This window comes from Meles meles, chromosome 10 (assembly GCF_922984935.1).
Source record: "Meles meles chromosome 10, mMelMel3.1 paternal haplotype, whole genome shotgun sequence".
NCBI lineage: Eukaryota > Metazoa > Chordata > Mammalia > Carnivora > Mustelidae > Meles > Meles meles.
The window spans coordinates 95,489,342-95,515,217 of record NC_060075.1 but is presented as its reverse complement, the minus strand read 5'-3'; the positions used below and the strand labels follow the sequence as shown (position 1 = coordinate 95,515,217).

General features: G+C 53.9%; 1 protein-coding gene across 7 annotated transcripts in view; it reads right to left on the bottom strand.

Moving 5' to 3' along the window:
- The window catches only part of OGDH (oxoglutarate dehydrogenase), a 53,102-nt gene extending 32,244 nt beyond the window's left edge, over positions 1-20,858 (bottom strand). For 4 of the 7 annotated variants that reach the window (XM_046020886.1, XM_046020888.1, XM_046020882.1 and 1 more), the window contains exons 1-2: positions 20,770-20,858; positions 9,867-10,115 (exon numbers count right to left, since the gene is read on the bottom strand). In XM_046020886.1, coding sequence (XP_045876842.1) covers positions 9,867-10,088 — 222 coding nt within the window. In that variant the 5' untranslated portion in view covers positions 10,089-10,115; positions 20,770-20,858. Of the gene's footprint in view, positions 1-9,866; positions 10,116-10,988; positions 11,008-18,262; positions 18,366-20,769 lie in introns of those variants that run through there. The other 3 variants (XM_046020883.1, XM_046020884.1, XM_046020885.1) reach the window with 3 other exon arrangements.
- Positions 20,859-25,876: the final 5,018 nt, after the last annotated feature.

The following is a 25,876-nucleotide window of genomic DNA, read 5'->3' as shown; positions in this document are numbered from 1 at the left end:
GTCTCTCCAAACCCAGAGGCTGGGCGCAGTGTTGGGGGGCCTGGGCTGGCCTTGCTTGTGCTTGTGTTCCCAAGTGCAAGACAGAATGAGGCCCCTGGAAGGCGTGCAGGGCTTGAATGTGGAAGGCTGCCGTGCTCCCTCACTGGCCGCTGGGGAGGCAGCCTCGCCCCTAACTCAGGAGGGCCACTTAGGGGCCACCAGGGGCATGTGCTTGGGGACAGAACTTGGGATCTCAGCTCCGACACATGGGTGAGTCACCCAACTTCCTGTGCTCCGTCCCGTGAGGAGAGGACAGCCCCGAATAATCCTCACAGGTCTGTTGAGAGCGAAACACATGGTTAAGGACACCCAGACTGTAACCTGTCGGCAGTGAGAGCATCACCAGGGTGACCACTGCTCCCAACCGCCTCGTGCTACCGCGATCCTGGTTCTGTCTGTCCTTCTGTCCTCAGTATTCTATGCTCAGAAGGTCCCATTTGCGATTTACAGAAATACCGCGAACTATGGCAGTTTGTCACCTCATGCAAAGATGTGAGGTCTCAAAAACGTGCTTCTGGGGGTGTCTGGGTGGCTCAGTGGGTTAGGCTGCTGCCTTCGGCTCAGGTCATGATCTCAGGGTCCTGGAATCGAGTCCCACATTGGGCTCTCTGCTCAGCAGGGAGCCTGCTTCCCTCTCTCTCTCTCTGCCTACTTGTGCTCTCTCTCTCAAAAAAAAAAAAAAAAAAAAAAAAACAACAACAACAAAAATGTGCTTCTGAGCTCAGAGAGATGAAGGCTGAGGGACATTCCTCTGGGAAGAGCACTATCGGAAACCAGCAAGTTCGGACGTAGGAAAGATGTCTTCCCTCAGTGTCTGAGCTTCCTCCAAGAGTATGATTTGGACCCGGGACCAACATCGCTGACTTCTGTGCTCGCCATCCCAGGACGAGCCACCAGGATGCCATCCAGAGCAGCTGGGCCGGCGCTTGGTGGGCACCGCACTGGTGAACCGTATGCGACTGATGCCACAGCGCGGGTCCTCACCGCCTTCTTGCTTTCTCAGGCAGGCTTTGTTCAGCTGTTCCGGGCCCGAGTGACCGATCACAAGCCTGTCACCAGCGAAGGCCTGGTGCATTGCCTCCTGTGGCGCAGTCTGGTCTCTCCCTATAACTGCTTTGGAGGGAGCCAGGCAAAACATTTAGATCATTCTATGAGAACTTCCTCCTTTTGTATTCAGAAAAGATCATTCTCAAAAATCAAACCATTAGTGGGATGACCGTCCAATACGGAATTGCACACTTTATGTGCCTTTGTGTCTGGATAACAATTGTAAAATGTTTTAACTTGTTAGTCAAGTTTTTACTGCTTTCACTTTTCCAGCTCATTTGCAGAGTGTCAGCTGATAGTAGACGGGCCGCAGGGCTCTCTCCTGGCACCTGCCTTCACGCTGACGTACAGCCCCCTGTGCCGCACGAAACCTGACAGCTGGGGCACCCACGACGATCCAGGACCTGGGGGCCCAGGCCATCCCTGGCCCCCTCCCCCGACAGCCTGGCCTGCCTCTGACACGGGTGAAAGCGTGTCCACCCGGGAAGACAGCTGCCTTCGTTACTGGAAGGAAAGAGAGGCCTCCCGAATGGGGGAAGGGAAAGGAAGGCTGCCCCCCAGCTCCCACCTGGTTCAGGATGAGAACACAACGAGCTAACACCCTGGAACCCCACATCCTTTTGACCCTGTGGGGCTTGCGCAGCACATCTGAGTAAGCCCCTGCATCTGGGGAGTGGCTCTGGCCCAGGGCTCTCCCTGGCCTCCGTCCAGGCCTCCCATGACCGAGGGCCTGGCCCAGAAGGAGCCCCTCCGAGGTGGCAGTGAGGCTTAAAAGCCAACGGCGTGTTGCCCAGGGTGCTGGGACAGCCAGGCCACAGGGACGGCCGCAGGGACACAGGACAGTGGGCATCCCTCCCATCAACAGCTTCGCTCACCTGCCCACCCTGCCAAGGAAATGCAGAAATGAAAGCCCTCTCCAGCAGATGGGGAGGGCACGGCCAGGAGACAACAGCGGCAGGGGCCCCATCTAGCCCGCCCCAGAAAGCGGGGGTGGGGAAGGACAATCACCACCATCGGGCCTCCTCTCTCTGACCTTCTTTTGTGCTCGGAATAAAACTCCAGGTGATTTCCAATTGGCTGAGGACAAACGCACGGCTGGTGCTGGAGGCAGAAGAAACTGGTTCACACCAGTCCTGCAGAGGAGGGAGCCAGTAGGACGACACCGGCGGGAATGTGCGCCCGGTTCCCGTCACTCACCCCCCATCCCCGGCCAGGCTGGGCACCTGCCCTCCAGTGAGCTGTCCCCATAGAAGCAGCGAGCCCCCTGCCACCAAGACCTGGGAGGCTTTCACACGCGGATCTCTGCAAGCGGGAGTCCAGGGCGGCGTGTCTGTTCGTGTGCACACCCACGGCCCTACACCCTGAGACGGGCACGTTTCAACAGCCGTCAGCCCTCACCAGAGCTGGCTGGAAAGTCACGGCAAGCGAAGGTCACATTTTGGCAGCAGGCCTCCCCAACCCACACAGACGCTCCCATCCTTCCAGTGGTTTCCACTCCCCAAGGTGCCTCTGTCTCCCTCTCTCCCTCTATTCCTCACCCCTGGCCCCCGAACATGGGGGAACACGGGGCCTCGGCACTGCCCGGAGAGGGCTTCCTGTCCGAGTAGCGCAGCCCTTGCCAGCACACACCTCGGCAGCCGGTTCTCAGACCTGCGTGCTCGCCGCTGCTGCACTCAGTAGAGTGGTGACCGCGAGGGGCCGGTCAGGGGAGCCCCTCCCTCTGAGAGGAGGAAGCTTCCAGAAGAGGACGGCTATCCCTGCCCATCTGCTCCTTGAGCCTGGCAATGTGAGGCCGTTGTGCCATCGTGGCCGCCACAGGTGTCTTACTGAGAAAACCCTGTGTGCATGTGTGCACATGCAAACGGCACACGTGCCTTTCTCTCTGAGCCAAACTCGCTCCTCTTCTCTGGACACCTCAACCCTGTGGCATGATGACCTGTGCTTGAGCAGTAACTGCGGTGACAAAGCAGACAGGGAAAGAAGCCCAGGGACCTGCCGGCAGGGTGACTTCTCAGCGCAGATGCCAGCAGCACATCCGGCCCCATCTCCGGAACGCGCTCGACCAACAAGGCACAGCCGACACTGGCTGCGGTCTGGGGCTGCAGTACTTGGGCCCAGAGAGTGGCCTTCTGTGTCAGGCCGAGCCGGGTGGGATTCCCAGCCCCACCACACAGCCGTGCAACACAATCCCCAACCACCAGACTCACGCCAAGGGTCCAGACACCCCGTCGCCAATCTCCATCTGCCGCTGGTGCACAACTAACCCACCAAGGAAACGCTCTGTCCCGCTGCCTGCCCTTGAACCTAGCAGTGGCTATTAACGGACACTCCGTCCTCTGTCACCGCTGGAGAGGGAGTGGTGGCCTGAAAGGAGGACAAGAGAAGGCACTTGCCCCGGGGGTCTAGCAGGATGGGAGGGTTCCTGTGATGTTCTGCCCGCACGGGAACGGTTTTCCCAAAGGCACCCACGATGTACCCTGGCAGTGCTCTGGGACAGTTCAGTTCCAGGGAAACCCGCTTGAGGCCGCCTCTACGCAGCCAGCTTTCAAGTTTGGGGACAGAGGGACGGCCACCAGGAGCCCCTCTCTCAGGAAAGGCAGGGGCATGAGTGAGTGTGGGACTTTGGAGCAGCACGGGGCGGACGTGGAAGAAGATGGCACCTCAGGGGCAGCCAGTGCCATGAGCCCTGCAGGACAGGGTGACCTGGCAGAGACAGGACTGGACAGTCAGCCACAGCCAGGCCACAGGCCACAAGGGAAGAGGGGACAGCCATCAGCGGAGGTGTGGGCCTGCCACCCCCTCCCACGAGTGGGGCTAAGACCATCACTTGTTGCCGAAACGACCTCACCAAAACACGGTAAGTTCTGAGTATAAACAGGTAGAGTATTCTGATCCAAAATACACCAGAAAAATAAAACAAAAAAAAAACAAAAAAACCCAAAAAACACCAGAATTCTTACTCTGAATTTCAGATAAATGAAAATATCCACCTATAGTCTGCAAAGCTCTGTTCCAAAAGCCATCACGTTCACATCCCCAGACCTCCCGCAACCATAAGGTACTCTCCTGGCTGTCACACCCCGTCTCCACTCTGAGCGGAGGAAGCCCTTCGAAAGTCAGGCAGGTGCTGCGTCAGGCGCGGTGCCAGGTCGGGTGTCAGCTGTAGACACCCCTGACCTCTGGAATGCAGAGGCGCCCCCCCCCCACCTGGAAAGGGCGCTGGCGCCAGTGGGCGCGGTGGACGTGGGAGCGGGCGGTGGGGCAAGAGCACTCTGCCCTCAGGTACTGTCAGCAGGTCACAGCGCCTCGGGGCCAGGTTCCCCGCCGTTCACAGAGCGCTGCAGTGTCAGAAGGGCAGCAAATACACCATCCCGAGCCCTGTCACCTGCCTGAAGGCCCAGGGTGTGTCTGATGTGGCGGCTGGCGAGCCTGACCTCAGGGCCCCAGGCACATGAGCACAAGGCGGCGGCGTGCCTGCCTCTCACGGGCTGGGCCAGGGAAGCCGCTCCAGCTGCATGTGTACCAGATCCCCGTGGCAAGCGGAGGAACCCCCCGTACCCACACACCTCACCATACCGTGACATGCAGCCACAGGGCATGTGGAGCTGCTCCGGGAGCTGAGGATGCTCCACCCCGGGCTACTGAGCTCTACTCCAGCCACCGACTCCACGCCGCTGGCTTCTGGGCTGACCACCCCGTCTCCTCCTGTCCACTCGGCCCTACCTGCCTGCATGGAGCACCTTGGCCTGGCAGGTCACCTGATGCCACCACCGCCCTCTGGCGGCACCCTGCCAAGGCCCTGACGTAAAGCCAGCCTGAGGGGTGGGTAAGGCAGCCTCTGGACTGGACCAATCCCTGGGCGCAAAAGCCAGCACAAGGCCGAGGGAATATGGGTCTGGGTCGGACCCCAGCACCTGACGAACGACCACTGGTTAAGTCCTGGTACCGACAGTGCTTCCTCGCCACCACCAGCACGAGCGCCACGGTGGGAAGTGGCCCGTGGCCATTCTGGAGCAAGGGTTCGGCTGCTTCAGGCTAATTCAGTTGAATGGACTGATGGGAGCAGCTCCTCAAGCGGAGGGTGGTCACTGGTGGCACGTGGGCCGCTGGGGGCCGCTTTGAGGCTCCTGTTCTCCCCAGCGCCCCGCACACGGGCTCCTCCCACATAGAAGGTGTGCCAGAAGCTCTGCACTGCGTTCAGGTCACTGAGCCCAGCAGTCCAGCCATGGTGCGTGGCTCTGCGTCCCGTGTCCCTGCTGCACACAAGAAGGCTGCACTGGACAGTCTCCACACCCGCCCATGTGCCCTCATGCCAACTGCTGGGTCGTGGCCTTCCCTGAAAATGCCCTATGTGCCGCCCCAATGTCCCACCGTGTGGCTCTTACCCCTCCGTCCAGGCAGGGCTGCAACCGGCCCAGAACGCCTCTGGGACGCAGGGACTGGCAGTGGCCTGGGGTCCGGGTCTGCCTGACTTGTTGCCGCGGAGTCGTCTCTACCGCAAGCAGTTAAAATTGGAGGTTCTGCCTGGGTACCCCTTGCTCACAGTGACACCATCGCGTTGAAGGCCCAGCACTGCACAGGGGAGGAAACATCTTCAGACAACCTCTGCCACTTTCCCTCCGTGTGGGCGCACGAGCGGAACCTCAGCCACCCCCCAACACGAGCAAAGGAAAGCTGCCTCGGCTCTGTCCTGTGCGACCTGACCGTGACCGCTGCTCCCAGCCTCTGCTCGAGATGAAGGATGGCGGCCCCTTCACACCTTGCCAGAGAGGACCTTGGGGGGGCTGTCTGGTGGCCTCAGGTCCTCCCACGCCTGTAGCACAGTCCCCGCAGGTGCCAAGAAAACCTGACCCTGGGAGTCACAACAATGTGGTGTAGAGGCCTTCTTCCCAACCCTCAAGGGCGGCAGAGCCAAGAGCTAAGCCCTTCAGACGGCTTAGGGCTTGGCTCATCACAGCCCCCTCTAGGAGAGCCTGACCTGCGGCCCCGGGGCTGAGAGGTGGCAGCCAGGCCAGTGTGCACAAAGTCCCTGCCCCAGCACGTCTCCCCGCAGCCCCTCGCCCCTGCGCTCCGACCGCACAGCCTTGGGCTGCAAACCGCCTCCTGTTCCCTGCACCCTGCGGCCGTGAACTCTGGCTCCCTACCAGCACCCTGCAGCCGCTAGGGAAGGTACCCTGCCTACTGGGTACCTCCACACACACTGGTCACCGCGGCTGAGGTACTGCTGATGGGGGAAGCCAAGCACCACCAAGGGACGACATCACCGAAATGTGCTTTTCCCCTGCCTATCTGGCTCTCTTACACGAAACGAGGGGGTTGTCTCTCACAAGCATGGAACGAAGAGGCAGGATGGCCCAGGCCGCAGGACGTGGGATTGAGTCTGGAGACTGCCCAGGTGCAGGGAGCACACGGGACCAGAGCTGTCCCTGCGCTTGGAGCCGCCCAGATGGCACAGAAATGGGTGTGGTTAACGAGAAGAGGAAGACACTATTTCGAAAGAGGGCTGAGGCCACTAAGAAGGCCTGGCAGGGGAAGCAAGCTCTGCGGCTCCGGGGACAGCCAGAGGCAGAGAGGGCCTCCCTCCACCTCCAGCACCGTGAGCAAGCCAGGGTCTCCCCTCGCAGGGCTGACACCATGCTCCGCCAGTGTGTATGTGGTAGGCAGGGAACGTGCCTCTGTACACAAATGGGGCCCAGCAGTGCCCAACGTCTGAAATACGGATGGGGCGATGTGGCTTTCATTCTAAGTGTCTCTAAGACTTAAACAGAAATAAGCTGCTCGGGCGCCTGGAAGGCTCAGCTGGTTGGGTGTCCGCCTTTGGCTCAGGTCATGATCCCGGGGTCCTGGGGTCGAGCCCCATGTTGGGCTCCACGCTCAGTGGGGAGCCTGCTTCTCCCTCTCCCTCTCCTTGCTGCTCCCCCTGCTTGTGTGCGTGTGCGCACTCTCTCTAATGAATAAACTCTTAAAAAAAAAAAAGATCCTGTCATCTGACTTGTCCTCAACACAGCTGAGATCCTGATGAGGGAGGTCTGCTGACACAAAAGGTCCCTGTTGAGGGTTCCTAATGGGGTCCAGGGGTGGGCTGTGCTGCACAAGGCATTTAGACAGAGGTGACGACAGGGAGGGGGCGGAGTCGGGGCCAGCGGCCTGTCCACGCACCAGGGGCATGAGGGCCCTCGGAACTGCTCATGTACGTCACCACAAGCAGTGGTCGTGATGAAACATTTAAAAATGTAAGCGTTCCATGGGTGCCTGGGGGGCTCAGCGGGTTAAGCCTCTGCCTTTGGCTCAGGTCATAATCTCAGGGTCCTGGGATCGAGCCCCGCATTGGCAGGGAGCCCGCTTCTCCCTCTCCCTCCCCCTGGTCATGCGCACTCTCTCTCAAATAAATAAGTAAATAAATAAAAATCTTAAAACCAAACCAAACCAGCACATATGCTTTAAGAGGCACAGCCGGTTAAGGCTGAGAAATAGACGCTGGAGAGTTATCTTGTGAACTGTTAGGTGTGGTGAAGACCACATTCCTGTTGGTGAGAGCCATGCAGAAATGACGCAGGTCTGGACTGGCTTCAGAGACTCCCCGGGGCCCCCACCCAAGTGAACCAACAAGCAAAAAAAAGAGTTGTGCCGGTAGAGGTTCTGGAAACTGGCACACTGCGGAGTGCTGTTGAGGCTGGACATGGTCTCCTCGCAGAGGCTCATTTTATTCTTTTCCCTCTACTGTTTGAAAATATCCTAAAAAGCTAAGATAATTGGAAAGCTGAGTGTAGCAGGGCAGGGAGGGGAGATGCTAAAATTGTTCTATTTCTGCCGGATATGAATAAGTTCTGTGCCAAAAGAGAGGGAGAGGATAGGACCAACCCTCAGGGCACGGAGTCCACACCGCACCATAACGCACACATGGGGGGGTCCGAAAGCCAAACGATCTCCATCTTCAAATCTAGTGTATCATTTCTGCTTGGACTGTGTGTTCTAAAACACAAGTACAAATGAAGCATTCTTAGTGAAGTCAACATTTCTAAGGACTTCCCCGCGTCAGAGGCCTCTGCAATCCGACGCGAGCTCTGGACTGTGTCTCGGAAGAAAGAGGACACCTCAGGTAGGAGGCCTATCCCAGCTTGGAGAGGAAATCGACTCCTTGTGGCTGGGACAGTGGAGAGGCACGCCCCCTAAGCCGCCTTGCCCCTGTCTCTTTCTAGAAGACGGGTTGTCCCCTGGAGAATTCCCGCCACAGACACCAGCACGTAAAATCTGGCCTAAGGATGCCAGCCCATGCGGATCCTCGTATCCAGCTGGCAAGTCCCTTCCTGAGAGCCTGCACGCTTGCTCTGCACTGTCTCTGAGCGCTCACTCTGACGGCAGAGCCCAGGGACCCAGTCCGCAGCCCGCACTCCTTCCCGGCCCGTCAGTGGAGCCGTCCCCGTGCCATGCTCCCTGGGAGCAAGAATGAAGTCTGGATGCTGCAAAGGCACACGTCACCGTACCCGGAGTCCACGCACTATTACAGCCCAGAGGAAAGAAGCCGTGGCTGGTTCCACAGAGGTTATGTTTGGGGAGAAGAAGGCCGAGGGACAGGCTGGGCAAGCTTTAGTCCAGAGCCCAGCGTGCAACGCCAGTCTTCAGAGTGGCCAACAGCCAGCACCGCCGGCAGGGCCACTTTCTCGGGACACCTCTGGACGGTCCCTCTGTTTACAGACCAGGGAAACAGCTCCCCTCACAGGACACCAAGTCTCACCTTGCTCAGGGAGCCACGTGGCCTCCAGGTTGCCAAGGGAACGGGGAAGGACCCGGCTGGATGCCCTCCTTTGCCGAGCAACGAGGCTCAGACCAGGATGAAACAGGCCAGTGGCTCTAGCAGCCACATGAACATGTGCAACTTTAAATGTCACGGACATTTCAGGGTAAAGTCACTCTCAGGGGCCCAGTGGAAGCAACTGCCTTTTGACAACGAGACCCCGAGATTCACGAGGAAGGAAGAGGCCAAGGCAACAGTTAACGCTGGCCAGTCTCTGTCGAGCACTCCTCTGTGCAGACCCTGGGCACCTCACATGTACCGTCTCCCCCAAACCTCCCACGGCCTGCAAACGGGGCACAGATGGCAACTGGGGGACCCACCCTCTAGCTCCTGCAACTGGGCCTGTTGCCCGGCCTGAAAACCTGCCAACATCACTGGCCAGAATGCTAGGAGGAAACTTTGCCACCAGGCACGCCCTGTATCGAGCAAACGTGTGCACACAGGGGCTCTGGCGGACGTGCCTTACAGGCGACAGAGGGGAATGAGAAAGAAGCGCGCATGGAATTTACTTTCAAATACAGAAGCATACTGATCGAAAATGCCATTAACGCAGCATTCGCCCACGATGATTTTAAGATTTCTCAGGAAGATGGGATGGAAGAGCATCCTGTGGGGTCGTCGCTTCTGTCTGCCTCGTGTCTTCAGAGTCTTCAGGCATCCTCAGGGAGGCCCTGGAAATGGTGCGTGAACCTCTTCAAGACACTTGTAGGTCACACAGGCCTCCTGTTCCAGGGAGCGGGTCTCCAGCGTGCGGTGCGCCAAGTGAGAGGGGAGCGCTGCTCCAGAGGGGTGGTCGCTGGGGGTCCGGGCTGACGCCCAAGCTGCCAATGCAGAGGACTCCGCTTGGTGTGATTTTGTGCTGCCTGCCAGCTGGCCTGCCTACCTTCCAGAAGGCTCCTCAGGACACAGGCACTTACCTGGACGGCCGGCCAACGTCAGGCCAAGACTCCCAACACATGAAGACATCCGCTCCCGGAAGCCTTACCTTGTGTACGCTTTTGGGGTTTTCCAACCAAGCATAGTACATTTCTTCCACGTAGTTGGAGCTAGTCCCGCTGAGAAACGGCTCAGCAGCAACGGGGGCGGTAAAACACCGAATCTGCCCCAACGTCCTGGCTGCTGCCGGTCTGTTCTGTGAAAATGTCTTTACAGTCTGTGAGGCCGTCAACGGCCTCAACTTAGCAGCACAAGTCCTTAAGTGAAACATCCTTGTCCTGACGTCTCTCACAACTGTCTGCACAAAAAAAGAAGAAAAGTTAGAAAGGGCGATTTATCAGGCAGGGAAACCGGCGCAGGCTGTGGCTGGCCATGAGCTCCATGTCAGGGCCCGGGTCCGGGTGCAGAGGGCCGAGCGAGTGCCCAACCACACCCACCTTCTCCGCACGACTGAGTACACGGCATGGTAGGGAGGACGCAGCCACGGCTGCACGGGAGGGCTGCGAGGCCCGCAACACCGATGGGATGCTCTTCAAGTTTACGTGTGTGTAAGATGATCCCAGAAAAGGCAGCCAGGATCATCTCATGCGGACCAGATTAGGTTTAACCATAAAACCAGAAAGAAATCTCTACTCTGTCCTGAAACAACCGAGCAGTTACGGGACCTGTGCTGTGGTGGACCATACAGAGAAACTGGAAAATATTTTGGTCGCCCTCAAATAATTATCATCAGGCAGAAGAGAGAAAGAATTAAAAAAAAAATTGCAGAGAGAACACAGAGTACTTGAGAAGCACTAAAAATGCCAACAAAACTCCTGGAAAGGTCTGTCCCTTCCAGGTGGGAGCAAAGAGCAGCCCAAGGAAGCTTCGGGAAAGCTGCGGTTTTCAGGCCTCGAGGGAGCACTTAGCTGTGAAGGAAAAGAGATCTTCTAAGCCAGAGGGTCCGTCAGGGGAAAGACAGAGGGGCAGGAAAATGTGGAAGAACAGGGGCAGAGCAAGCACCGTGGGTCGGAGACAGGGAGGCAGGCTGGGCTGGACATCACTGCACGGAGTGGCCGACACAGCCCTGCAGCGTGGCCACACTTCCTAAGCACCGAGCTCGGGCCAGGGGCTGCGCTCTAAACAGGTTCTGAGGGAACGTCCACACAGCGACCGGGACAGAAGCGTTTACCTGCCCTGTGACACGTCAGGACTCCTCACGGACCCCGCAAACCCCCAGAAGGCAGGCACGAGTTCTTCTGTTTACAGACTGCCCTTCTGAGTTTTACTTTCTTTCTTGAAAGAAAGTCCGTAAGGTCACAGGGCCAGGATGCAACTCTCGCCTTCCTGTTCCGCCTGGCCCTGCAGCAGCTGGAAAGGAGGGGAGAGGCCAGGGTGAGAGGGAAAGGGCTGCAGCGGGGAGGGCGGGTGGATACTTACTGCTTCTGAGTGGACCTTGGTCACAATCTCACTGAATTGCACACGTACCTCTGTCAAGCACAGCTGTGCCCTAGAACGAGCGGCTGCAGCCACCAGACCATGCAGAGTTCAGCCGGTTCCAGAGCACCGTGAACCAGTTCCAGCCATGCCTGAGACCCAGCATGCCTGTGGGCAGGGCCCCTGTTGCCGGCGTCAAGGACATGGTGCCGCTCCCCTGGGCCCCTCAAGAATCGTGGCTGCCCAGGGGCCTGGGGAGGGAGCGAGGCCCACACCACAGCCCCCTCCGCAGGTGACCAGGTGTGCTGGCCTAACGCCTCGCTCACGCCTGTGCCTCGAAGCAGGTGCCACTGCAGCAACCGCACTCAAGTCCACACCTCTTGAAGGAGTTCCAAGCCCTGAGTCTGCCGAGGACTCCCCCGAAATAACTGCTGTGCAAACTCCCCTGGATGCTGTTTACGGGGCTCTCCCTCTTGGCCCAAGTCCGCTCAGAGTCCGTGCGAGGCCTCAGACGCAGAGGGCGCCGGCCCGCCCTGCCGGCTGCGGAAGGAACAGCGGGGCGGGAGCTCTGGAGCCAAGTGAGCCACCAACGCAATCTTGCCCGGCGCAGGGTGAAGACCCGCCGGCCACGGGTCTCGAATGTGACCGCGGCCTGCAACCTTCTCCACTCAGGAGTCACAGGCCATCTGTCCCGGCCGCTCTCCCCGGCGTCAGCACGCGGCTGTCCACCGAGCACCTGCCAACACAGGGACGGCGGAAACCACCACCGCCGCTCTTCGGGACAGAGGTCCCAAGGGAAACACTTGTGTCTCCCCTCCAGCGTCACTGTCATCTGGGCCTCCTGAGCTACGCCATGGTCTCTGCGTTGGGCTCCCCCCCAGGACGCAGGAGTCTCACCTCCACTAACTGTCATTACTGAGCTGCTGTGATGCCCAGTGCACAGGTACCACACTGACAATCACAAAACCACTCATTCCTTCGGTTCTGCCAAAGGCGGACCTTTCAACACAACGCTGCAAATAGCCCATGTTGTCTCGCTGCTGTCTGCAGTCACTGAATCCAACATGCGGCTTGGGGCTGCAGTTACCGGGATACAGGGCCACCGTCAAAGCCCCTTAACATGACTCATCAGAAAGACTGCTCCCCAATGGATGGCTCCACCCAAGGACGCCCACGATCGGATGGATCTGAGCAGACACTGGGTTTACATTCCAGATTTTGGAAGAACCAGATTCTGTCTTTCTAATTCCAGAGTCCCTGTAAGAACAGAGCATCATTTGGTAGAGACGCTCAATTGTTCAAACACTTTCATGAAAACCGTGAGTTTTCAAAAGTCCAAATGTTCTGACTTTGGTTTGGATGAAGATTTTTATTCGACAAAGATGCCAAAAAGTAGTCTGTTCAACAGATGGTGATGGGACAACCGCAGTTCCACAAAAAAAAGAGCATAAAATTAAACCCTATCTCACACCATATAGAAAATTAACTCAAAATGGATCATAGACCTGAATGCAAGAGCTGAGGGGCTATAAGACTCTTGGAATCTCATAACTTCCAAGTTATAGTGGAGTAAGCCTTTATGGCCCTAAGTCAGGTAATGGGTTCCTAGATAGGATACCAAAAATATAAGCGAATGAATAACAGATAAATTGGACTGTAGTGATATCAAAACCTTTGTACGTCTTCGCAGACACCATCAAGAAACAGAAAACACAAACATAAAATAGGAAGAAACGTTTACAAGTCACATGATTATACATGGAATACATTAAAAAACCCTCTTACCATTCAACAGTAAAGAAAAAGGTAACCACGTCAAACGACCAGCACAGGACAGGAGTAGATGTCTCTCAAAGACCAACAAATGGCCAACACACACATTAAAAGATGGTTAAAATCATTATTCACTCGGGAACTTCAAATTAAAACTCTAAGATACCACTTGACGAGACATGATCCAAGAGAAAACAGGTGTCGTGGAGGACGCGGAGGAATGGGCGCCCTCGCGCACCGCTGTTGGGAACACAGCTGGCCCAGCCGCCGGAATGCAGTGTGGCAGGTCCTCAGAAAGTCACACACAGGGCTACTGACTCAGCACTTTGTTCCCAGGTACTAAGCAAGAAGAATAAACATCTGTGTATAAAACCTGTGCACGTGGATGTTCACAGTGGCATCGTTCACAGTTGCCAGAACACGGTGCCAACCCAAATGCCCACCAACTGATGGAAGGGGTACGGCCAGTGACGTGGCAGTGGCCGGCAGGGGTGGGGTGGCAGACAGTGCTGCGACACAGATGGGCCTCGAGAGCCTTCTGTGAAGAGAGTCGGCCATGAGAAACAAAAGGTTATACGACTTCACTCACGTGAAACGTTCAGGATGGAGAGACTGCTGGTGGCTGCACAGGGTGAGGGCAGAGGGGACACCTGCCTGCTACTGGGTGTGGTCTTTGGAGGGGGAGGGAGACGCTCCACAGTGAGGTCAGGCCGATGGCTGCACCACCTCCCAATGTACTGGGAAACGCCCAACTGTGAAACAGCAGTGGGTAAACTGTACGTGCTACTTACAGAAAAAACACCCCGTCTAAGGAAAAACGCGAGTGGATCTACTGGTCTGAGTAAAGAACACAAATGACAGCATTTGTAACTCCTTAATTTTAAGATGCAGGTGGAGACCTGTGCCTTTGGGGAAAAGAACACTTAAGCAAAAACCAAGGGAAAATTTCTGACTAAGGATTCCGTATACTGCCCTTACGCAACCGCAGGCTGACCCAGGGCAGGCCCTGGACCTTCCCCCGGCGGACACACGCGTTCCCCAAGGCCACCTCCCCATGCACAGAATGCAGAGATAAACTGATCCTGACGCTATCGGAGTCACGAAGCCAGGTCAGCAGGGCAGAGGCGGGGCAGAGACAAGGTCCGGCCAAGACAGCCCGGTGGCTCCTCCGGAAATGGGTCCAAGGAAAAAAGCTCGCACTACTAAGGGACTGTTGCCCATGCATCTTGCCCGACAACCTCTTAAAAAGCACAACAACTGATCTTGAAGACATTTTTTCTTTTTCTTTTATGGCTTCAAACTCATTGAGATGCTCGCGATGAGCCGAGAAGACCGTGTCTGCCCCATGCCCGCAGCTGCTCCTTCCTGGGCAACGCTTCCCACTCTTGGGCAGCGAAAGCACGGACGTGCGCACAGAGGGCGAGGACAGGAGCTCCGCCGGGGCCCAGCCCGGCGGAAAATCTCCAAGAATTCCATGTGTTTCACTTGTGACGCCGCATCAAGCACGAACGGAAGGACAGGGAGGTAGTGAGGATCACTTTCAAAGTGCAGAGGCGTTGTGCCATTACTAGGTCAAGCCTGCAGGGCAAATAGGCAAAGGGACTCCGGCTTGCTGCGTGAGCCTCAAACACGCCATCGGCTCTGCGTTCAGGCTCCTTTGCCAGAAAGTGAAGGCAGTGATCACGCCTACTCCCGCCCACCACTTTTTGTGATATGGTCCGAACACGAGAGCACTGTGCACACTCTGAGAGCGTTCTATGACTACAGAATTACTGCTTACCAGCAGGAAAAAAAAGACCAACTAATGAAAACTCTTAAAAAGCTTAAGTTCCCGGGCGCCTGGGTGGCTCAGTGGGTTGAGCCATTGCCTTTGGCTCAGGTCATGATCTCAGGGTCCTGGGATTGAGTCCCACATCTGGCTCTCTGCTCTCTGCTCGGCAGGGAGCCTGCTTCCCTCTCTCTTTCTCTCTGCCTGCCTCTCTGCCTACTTGTGATTTCTCTCTCTCGCTGTCAAATAAATAAAAAATAAAATCTTTAAAAAAAAAAAAAAAAGCTTAAGTTCCCAAGGTAAGCCTAACCACAAATTAACGTGGAGCGGGTCACTGACCAATCACTGAGAGGGGCTTCCACCGCCAAAGTCAGAGCTCCCCACAAGTTTCAGGGCGTGGGTCTAAAAGGTGACCTGTCCTCACTCAGACTGCTGCTGTGCGGTAATCTGGGGTGTAGCTGGACGGGCATTCTTCAAGGGTGGTGGCAAATTATTAGGTATTAATAAATAAATTATTAGGTATTAATGGAAAACAAGGCCATTTGTTACTATTTATTAAAAATTTAAAGACAGATACAGTGGGTGCCTGGGCGGCATAGTCAGTTAAGCATCAACTCTTCGTTTTCACGCAGGTCCTGATCTCAGGGTCATGCGATCAAGCCCCACATCAAGCTCTGCACTCAGCATGGCGTCTGCTTGGGTTCCTCTCTTCCCCTCCCTCTGCCCCTCCCTGCTGAAGCACATAAATCTTAAAAAAAAACAAAACAGGGGCGCCTGGGTGGCTCAGTGGATTAAGCCGCTGCCTTCGGCTCAGGTCATGATCTCAGGGTCCTGGAATTGAGCCCCGCATCGGGCTCTCTGCTCCGCAGAGAGCCTGCTTCCTCCTCTCTCTCTGCCTGCCTCTCTGCCTCCCTCTCTGCCTACTTGTGATCTCTCTCTCTCTGTCAAATAAATAAATAAAATCTTTAAAAAAAAAACAAAACAAAACAAAAAACAAAACAAAACAAAACAAAAAAACAAAGGAGGATACATATAGAACTTCTGTTTCCCACTAAATGCAGCTAAAGAAATAAGATGTTACATTTAAATCAAACAAAACATAAGACTCTGAAAGGTGGAAAGGTAGAAAGGAGGAGGCTGACTGGGAAGGGATCTGGGGGCCCAAAAAGACACAGCATCAAGTCCTCAATCTTCTTTCTGCTTCATACATCCCAGACTAGGTGCTGAGGAAGCTGGAAACCCAGAAATGCCTACTGACATGGAAAAAGCTGCGAACGAAGCCTGCTCCCTTTGGCCAAAGGACCAGAAAAGCGTTGCAGAGCAGGACAGTACACTTGTAGACAATCATTGTTGTGCTGCAGCCTGCAGCCAGCCCTACAGAAAACACTGTGCCCACTGCTACCCCAGCCGGTGGGGGTCAGAGAAGATCAGGGACTTTCATCCCCACCAGGTGACCCCCACAAGGGTCACAAGCGGAGGCCAGGACGAAGCCTGCATTCCACCTGTGCCCAGCAGTAACAGGGCAGCACCCCGCCCTTCCCAGGCAGGGTTGAATCACAAAGGCTTAATGGGGAACTTACACCCACACAGCAATAACAAGGAGTCCCTCCCCACAGATACCAAGGAGGCTGGGTGGGGAGTCTACATTCCACCCCTGCCCAGCAGCAGCCGGGCAGCACCCGCTGACCTGTGGCAGTGTCAGCAAAAACCTGTTCTCTGTGTTCAGACATTTAAGATTCAAGTCTCAAAATGTCACACGCCAAACGTCCAAGACATAACCAAAGATGACCTCACCACATCAAGAACCAGGACGATCTCAACCAAAACCCCCAAAAAGACAATCTATAGACACCAAAAAGATAGAAATGTTAGAATTATCTAACAAAAAGTTTAAGGGAGCCAGCTTCAAAATGCTTCCTTGAGCAACTATGAACATGCTTACAAACAAAACCAAAACAAAACAAAAATTAAAAGCCCCAACAAAGAAATGAAGGACATGGGACGCCTGGGTGGCTCAGTTGGTTGGGCGGCTACCTTCGGCTCGGGTCATGATCCCAGTGTCCTGGGATTGAGTCCCATATCGGGCTCCTTGCTCGGCGGGGAGCCTGCTTCTCCCTCTGCCTCTGCCTACCTCTCTGCCTACTTGTGATCTTTCTCTCTCTGTCTCTCTCTCTCTGACAAATAAATAAATAAAATCTTAAAAAAAAAAAAAAAGAAATGAAGGACATGAAGAGGAACCAAATGGAAATTTAGAACTGAAAAAATACAACCACCAAAATTTTTTTAAAATGATGGGTTAAACTACAGATTGAAAGGGATAGAAAAGAACTCAGTGAACAAAGACAGAACAAAAAATTTACTCAAGTTGAACAACAGGGAATAGACACTGAAAGAAAAATGAACAGGGCCTCAGGGATGTGGGACCATAATACGGACTTCATGATGAACACGAATGCCGCCTCCTACTGATGGCATGGAAATGTCATGAGAATGTCAAGAGGAGAAAAAAGATGGAGGGGCTGAGAGTTCAAAATAATAATAAGAAAACCCTACAGATTTGAGCTTAGTGAACCTCAAAAGAATAAACAAAGAAATCCACTGCAAGACATACCAAAATCAAACCTGAAAACTACAACTTGAAGAGCGGATCTCTCACCAGAAATTGTGGAGGCCAAGAGAAAGTGGCACGACACTGCTCAAGGGCGGGGAGTCACTGTGAACGCAGAATCCTACGTCCAGCGAAACACTCCTGAGGAATGAAAGGATGAAGGAAAACGAAGAGACTATGCCACAGCAGACCTGCCTTGAGCAAAGGGCTAAGTGAAATTCTCTGAACGGAAACAAAGTGACGAAACAAGGAATCCTGCAACATCATGAAACAAGAAAGAACACACCAGTAAACAGAATTTCCTTCTCTTGACTCTTCTCATTATGGGTGACAGATCAAACAAAAATTGCAACATGTCTGATGTAGTTTTAAACATACACAGAGGTAATAGTTAAGGGCATTTTAAATCAGGGAGAGTAAAGAGATGTAAATGGACGTACGGTTTCTATACTTCTCTCAAACTGATATAAAGATGACACCTACAGACTATGATAAATCACATTTGTATGACGTAATACCCAGACAACCATGGAAAAGGCTATTCAGAGAAATACACTCAAAACCACAAATGGCAGATAAGCATATGAAAATGTGTTCAGTACCAGCAGCCGTCAGGGAAATGCAAACTGGAACCACAAGGACACACCACTACACAGCTATTAGAATGGCTAGGGAAAAAAAAAAGCGACACCACGAAGTGTTGGCGAGGATGTGGAGAAAGTTACTAGTCAAATACATCAAATACGTTACTAGTGGGAAGGTAAAATGGCACAGCCGCTATGGAAAAGTCTGCCTATTTCTTAAAGTACTGGACATGCAACCACCATATGACCTCGTAACTGCACTCCTAGGCATCAATCCCAGAAAGACAAAAACTTACGTTCACATAAAAACCTGCATATGAATGCTTCTAGGAGCCTTATTCATAACAGCTGAAGCATGGAAACAACTCAGATGTCCTTTAATGTGGTTGCATCCAAGACCTGGAAGCATAAAAAGGAGCTTAAATGAAGGCAGCAGGCTGCATTTGTCTTCAGAGAACTGAGGAGTGCAAAACGCCAATCCCAAAAGGTTACATGCCTTATGATTCTCTTTATATAACATGCTTCATTTGCCAATTTCATAGAAATGGAGAGATTAGTGGCTGCCAGGAGCTAAGGAGATGGAGGCAGGAGGAAAGAAGGTGTGGCTACGAAGGCAAGAGGAGGGATCCTTGTGAGGAGGGAAACTTTCTGCATCTTGGCTCTTATCAATGTCAATACCTGGTTGTGATAACATACTCTTTAGTTTCTGCAAAATGTTATCATTTGAGGAAACTAGGCAAAGGGACACCGGCATCTCTCCATACAATTTGCTGTAACTGCATATGACAAATTTATACGTACAGTTATCAAAATAAGTCTCAATAATGGCAGTTATCCCCAAATTAAAAAAAAAAAACCTATCTGAAAGTTAAAAAGGTAGAGAGCATATTATTTTTTCTTCAAATGGAGCAGTGGGGAGCGCGGGCACTTATGCTCCCGCAGATCTGATATGTACGTGTAGGTGTGACAGACATACAATAAATACAATGTTTGGTATTTAATAAACGGTGCAAATTTAAATGAAACCCACAGAAATTCATGGTTCTGACATTAGTTTTTGAAAGTAACTAAACTGTGGTGATGGCTGCGTAACTGAACACAAGACAAATCATTTAATTGTGTATTTTAAGTGAGTGAATGATATGGCACATGAACTGTATCTCAAAAGTGCTGCAAAGGAAAAAAAAACCTGAAATCTGGAACGTGCTCTCAATCATCAGGAAACTCTGATCTTGCTCCAACTTTCCCAGATCCAGTCCTCGTCCACTCTGCAAAGCTAGAAGAGTACTGCGTGTTTTCCTATGAAATGTGGCTGCACGAAAACACTGAGGTTTGACTGTCACAGCTCCTGCCATTGTGCAAACAAGGCTCCATTTCAGGCCACATGTCCTGAGGCTGCTCAGAGTAATGGGCCTGGAAGCATGCCCCCAGTCCCGGCCCCACAGCCCAGGGCCGCAGAACAAGGCACAGGGGAACGCCACTCAGAGGTCACCCCTCAGGCCCAGGAGTCATCTCTCCTCCGTTCTGCAGACTCAGTTTTCTGCTGAGTCTCCTACACAGTTTACACCTCGGACCGGCAGCTCTGCCAAGGGAAGAGGTGCATGACTAGTGTCTGCACCCAGGCGACCCGACCTCCGAAGAACGACCAGCAGGGAGGGGTGCTGTAGGGTGGTCTGCCAAGGCCGTCCCCCCCAGCACGGGGAGGAGGATGGACAAAGCGGGGTGCCGAGTCCGAAGGGGGTAGTGAGTACACAGGGGCCGCAGGGCGGTACACTCAAGGCTGTCTCCCTAGAAGCTCAAAGAGGATGGGTAAGGCGGGGTGCTGAGTCGGGAGAAGTACTGAGTACAGGGTGCTGGGGAGATCTGATAATGCTTAGGGGCATCGCCCCAGGAGTGCAGGGAGAAGGATGGGGAGATGGGCTATTCAGTCTGGAGGGGTACTGAGGGTGGTCCGCTCAAGGGCGTCCCCCCAGGAGTGCAGGGAGGATGGGCATGCGGGCTGCTGACTCTGGAGTACTGAATCCACTGGGTGCTGTGGACGGTCCAGTCAACTCAGTCCAGAGGAGTACTGGGTCCACAGGGCGCTGGGGGCGGTCCTCTCAAAGGCGTTCCCCGGGAGCGCAGGGAGGATGGGTGAGGCGGGGTACTCAGTCCAGAGGGGTACTGGATCCACAGGGCGCTGGGGGCGGTCCTCTCAAAGGCGTCCTCCCGGGAGCGCAGGGAGGATGGGTGAGGCGGGGTGCTGGGTCCGGGGGAGCACTGCGCACGGGGTGCTGCGGCCGGTCCGCGCAAGGGCGTCTCCCCAGGAGCGCAGCCTCGGCAGGCGCGGGTGGAGCACGGCCTACGGCCCGCAGTCCGCAACGGCTCCATCAAGGGCGCGCCACCCTTCCGACCCGGCAGAGGACACCGCCGGGCGGCTCCCTCGTGACGCCTCCTCGACCTTGGGGGTCACCCCGGCCGCGGCGCCCGTTCCCTCACATCCGCCGAGCAGCCCGCCCCACGCCCGCCACAGCCAATAGAGCGCCCCTGCGCGCCCCCCGCGACGTCCGCGCGCGCCCGCACCCGCCAATCTCCGCCCGTCAGGCGGCGCTCGCCGTGCCATTGGCTATCAAGCCCGTCCGTCAAGCCCTGTCCCACCCACCTCCCTCCGTCAGCCCTGCTCCATCCGGCTTCACTCCCTGTCACCGCGGCGCCAGCGACAACGAGGACACGGCGCCCTCGCCCTCTGCCGCAACCCCCGCCTCCTGCCCGAGGGCGCGGGTCTTCCCGCACCGGGCCAGGCCCGGCGGCAGCACGCACTTACCTGTCCCCGGCTCAGCTCCACCCGAATGAGGCGCCGACACCCCACTCCGGGGCACCAAACTCTTGACCCCGCCCCGGCGTGTGGCGTCAGCACGCAGCCCCGCCCCTGAGGAAGAAGGTCCGCCCTGCCTTGTGGGCGTGGCCTTGCGTCATAGAGCCGCGCGGGCGGTGCAGCTGGTACCTGTGGTCTTCCGTGAGCCGGCGGGGTGGGCGGGCTGGGGTGCGGAGGGCTTCTGCGCGTGGCCGTTGGTGTTGCTGGCGGGGGGCTCGGCTGACCCGACCCGCGTGGCCGGAGCGGAAGAAGCCGGTCGGACCTCAGGACTCAGCGCAGGGCGAATGCGTGTGGAGGCCGTCGCCGACGCCCGGGCTTTGCACCGGCGGCGGGGCCGCGAGCGGGCGCTGGACGCTGCCCTGCCCGCCCGACTGCGCGGGCGGCGGCTTCTAGAGGCCGCTTCCCTGAGGAAGGACTCCGGGGCGGCCGTGGGGAGCCCCGTGGGGACAGCGGGCGCCGCTGGCCGGGTCTGCGGCTGCGCCCTGTCCGCGGCCCCGTGATGACCGGCCGCCGGCGGGCAGTCCCGGAGCCGGAACCGGAGCCGCTCGGTTTTCCTGGTGCCCGACGGCTAATTTGCGGTGCTTCCGGCGAGGGCGGGTGCCGCATTCACGGCCGCGTTGAGGAGCTTTTGCAGCAGACCCTAGCGCTTCGAGGCTGGGAGCGGGAGGGCGGTGTCTGGGTGACCGACGTCCCGGAGATGCTGGGCCGCGCCGCCTTTTTTCCCTTGAATGTCCCCAAGTTTCGAAGGCAACGACTGTGTTCTGTGACACGGCGTAGGCCACTGGGTGACCCGGACCAGGCCGCTGACCCGCAGAGCTCCATCAAGTACACAGATATCTGGATGTGGGCCGGGATTCAGGGCGAGCGCTGTGCCACCCTTCGCGGGTGCGGCGTGGCCTTGGAACCGAGTTTGGAAGGGAGGGCTGCGGCGGGGGGCGGGGGGCTTTTGTTGTTGCTTGTTTTGAGCAGGAGCATAAGTGCCCGTAAGAGCGAAGTTGGACAGGCGCGTGGGGTAAGGGTCCAGAGACCAAACCTCAGTCTGCTTTTATCCCCCTTTTTAAATTTTAGATTTTATTTATCTTGGGGGGAGGGGATCAAGGGAGAGAGAATCCTAAGCCAACACCAGGATGCGTGCAGCACCCTAGGATCAGGGGGACCTGAGCCAAAGTCCAGAGTCAGACACTTAACCACCTGAGCTACCCAGGCACCACTTCATTCTCTCATTTTTAAATAAATTGTGGTAAAATGTGCTTAAGGAAAAAATGCTGCCCTTTTAAAGAGTACACTCAGCATTAATTACGTTCCCAGGTTGTGCGGTCACCGCCCTGCTGTTCCTACAGCTTCACAGCTCACAGCTCCGGCAGGAACTCTGTACCCTTTCAGTAATAACTCCCCGTCCCATGAGCTGCCTTCCCCTCTTCTCCCGTGGTAATCTCTGCTGTACCTTCTCTTGCTCAAAGCTGAGGACTCTAGGTTCCTCATATAAGTGAAATCATACAGGATTTGTTCTTTCAGCCTTGCTTAGTGCACCAAGCATCACGTTTTTGAAGGTTCGTCCGCGTTGTGGCAGGTGTCAGGGTTCCCCTCCTTGATGAGCAGATAATAGTCCCGGTGTGGATACACCGCACCTTGTCCATCCCTTCCTCATTTGCTTTGTTCATTTTGGCTCCTGTGACTAGCGCTACAGTGGCCACTGGCTCGCAAGGATCTGTGGAGCACAGTACTTGTTTATGATCTTATTGGGAGGGTACCTAGGAGTGGAACTGGGGGGTCAGGGGTAACTGCGCCAGGTTTTCTGCAGCAGCCACAGCGTTTTAACCCACTGAGCCACCCAGGCGCCCCAGCCACAGCGTTTTACATTCCCACCAGCAATATGCGAGGCTTTCGTTTTTTGTTTTTTTTTTTTTTACATTTCTGGTTAATATTTATTTCCTTTTCAAAATTTTACTGTAGCCACCTTAGTATGTGTGAGGTATTCTCATCATTGTATTGCTCTGCATTTCCCTGACCACCAGTGATGAGCATCTTTCCGTGTGCTTATTGGCCATTTGTGTATCTTTGTTGGAGAAAGTCTGTTGCTCTACTTAACATAATATCTGTAGATCTATCCATCTTGTTGCAAACGGTGGGATCTCATTCTTTTTAATTTAATAATATTCCTGTGTGTCTGTGTGTGCATGCGCGCACGTGCGTGTGCACAGGTGGGTCTCATGTCGTCTTTATCCATTCATCTATCCGGGGAAACTTTGGTTGCTTCTGTAACTCGGCTGTTGTGAATAATATTGCAATGAATGTAGGGGGTGCCTATATCTCTTCACATTGGTGTTTTGCTTTTTTTGGATAAATTCCCAGAATTGCTGGATCATAGGGTAGTTCTGTTTTTAATATTTTTAGGAACTTGCACACGTCTTCCGCAGCGGCTGCACCAGCTTGCATTCCCACCAACAGAGCACGAGGGTTTCCCTTTCTCCTCGCCTACACCTGCTCATTGACTTGGTGATGATGGCTAACTTGGCAGGTGTGAAGGGGCATCTCATGGTGATGTTGACTCAAAATGCCTGGATCAGTGACGTTGAGCATCTTTTCATGTGTCCGTTGGCTGGTCTTCGCCTTTATACTTAGGTTGTTTATCCATTTAGAGTTAGTTTTGGCGTTTGGTGTATGGTAGGGGCTCGCTGTCATCTTTTGCTTGTAGAACTCCAGTTGTCCCCATGCCATCTCTGGAGGAAACAATTCTTTCCTGACCAAGCGGACCTGGCATCCACTTTTTGAAATTCAGTTCACCTCGTATGTTGGGTTTATTTCTGGACTCTCGGTTCTAGTCCGTTGGTCTATATGGCTTTATGTCAGTGCCACACTGTTGTGATCACTGTAGCTTTGTAGTAAGTTTTGAAATCCATACGTGTGAGTTCTCCAACTTGGTTTTTTTTTCAACATTGTTTTGGCTATTTGGGACCCCTTGTAATTCCGTATGAATTTAAGGACTAGCTTTTCCACTTTTGCAAAAAAAAAAAAGCTGTTAGAATTTTGATAGGGACTGTGTTGAATCAGTAGACCACTTTGGGTAGTGTTGACATCCTAACTATATCAGGTCTTCCAGTCCGAGGATATCTTGCCCTTTATTTGTGTCTTCTTTAGTTTCCTTTACCATTCTTTTTACTTTTCCATGTGCAAGCCATGTGCCTTGGTGAAAGTTATTACTAGTGTGTTTTGGGAGGCATCTGTAGGCAGAATTGCTTTCTTAATTTCTTTTCCTGATTGTTTATTGCTGGTATATTGATTTTTGTGTACTGGTATCGGGCCCTGTAACGTCACTGAATCCTTTTTTTTTTTTTTTAATTTATTTATTTCACACACAGAGGAAGCGCACAAGCACGGGGAGGAGTAGGCAGAGGTAGAGGGAGAAGCAGGCTTCCCACTGAACAGGGAGCCCGATGTGGGGCTTGATCCCAGGACCCTGCGATCATGACCTCATTTGAACGCAACCGCTTAACCGACTGAGCCAGGTGCCCCCACTGAATTCATTTATTAGGCCTGGCAGATTTCTTTTAGATTCTTTGGGATTTTCTTTCCTCCCTTTCCAGTTGGATGCCTTCTGTTTCTTGTCTAATTGATCTGGCTGGAACATCCAGGACAGTCTTGAATGGCAGGGGTGGACATGGGCCTCCTTGGCTTGTAGGGTAAAACTTCAGCCTCTCACCACTGAGTCTGACGTTTGCTGTGGGATTTTTGTAGATGCTCTTTATCATGTTGAGGAAGTCCCCTTCTATTTCTTGTTTTTGATGGTGAAAGGGTGTGTGATTTTGTTAAGTGCCTTTTCGTTATCAGCTGAGGTAATCATGTATTTTTCTGCCTTCCATTTTAATAATGTGATTTATTCCATTGATTTTCTTGTCGAATCACCCTTATGTACATGGGATGAATCCCCCGTTGTTATGATGTACAGTCCTCTTAATGTGCTCTTGGATTTGCTAGTATTTTGTTGAAGTTTTTTTCATCTGTATTGATAAGTGAAATTGGTCTAGTTTTCTTTTTTTTAAAGATTTTATTTATTTATTTGATGGAGAGAGATCAATCACAAGTAGGCAGAGAGGGAGGGGGAAAGTAGGCTCCCTGCTGAGCGGAGAGCTCTATGTAGGGCTGGATCCCAGTACCCTGAGACCATGACCTGAGCAGATGCTTAACCCACTGACCACCCAGGTGCCCCTGGGTCTAGTTTTCTTTTATTGGGATAGCTTTTGTCTGGCTTTAGTATCAGTGTGATACTGGCCTCATAGAATGAATTAGGAAGTGTTCCCTCCTCCTTAGTTCATCAGGGAAGTTTAAGTAGGATTGGTGATAAATCTGTAAACGTTTGTGGAATTCAACAATAAAGCATGTGTTCCCGAGCCTTCCACTTGGGTACTCTTGTGTGTTTCTAGGGATTTCATCTAAGTTACCGTACTTGCTGGTGTGCAGGTCAGACTGCTTTCTTACCCTTTTTATTTCTATAAAGTTGGTGGTGGTGTCTCTACCTCCCACCTCTGATGTTAGTGATTTGTGTCTTCTCTCTTTTTCCCTTTGTCAACCGAACTGCAGATTTATCAGTGCTGTTGATCTTTTCAAAGAACCAACTTTTGCTTCCATGAACTATTGTTTTTCTAGTCTGTTTTATTTATCTCTATTTAAATCTTCATTTTTCTTTCCTTCCTCTGGCTTTGGGTTTAGTTTGCTCTTCTTTTCTGTTCCCTTTTTAGTTTCTCAAAGTACACTTTGATGTGTAGGCTATTGATTTGCTCTCTTTCTTCTGCTTTAATGTAGACATTGGCAGCTGTATGTTTTCCTTCGTACACTGCTTAATGTAGACATTGGCAGCTGTATGTTTTCCTTCGCACACTGCCTTCACTGCATCATACCGCTTTTGCTCAGTGTGCTTTTTCATCAACTGTACATTCTGCCTTCATTCAAGAATGTTTATACCAGTTTGGGCTGAGGTTCTGGGGGTAGAGGCAAACCCCGATGATAGGCAGGATCTGTGTTGTTGTGGAGCTGACATTTTAGGACAGACCAATAAGCT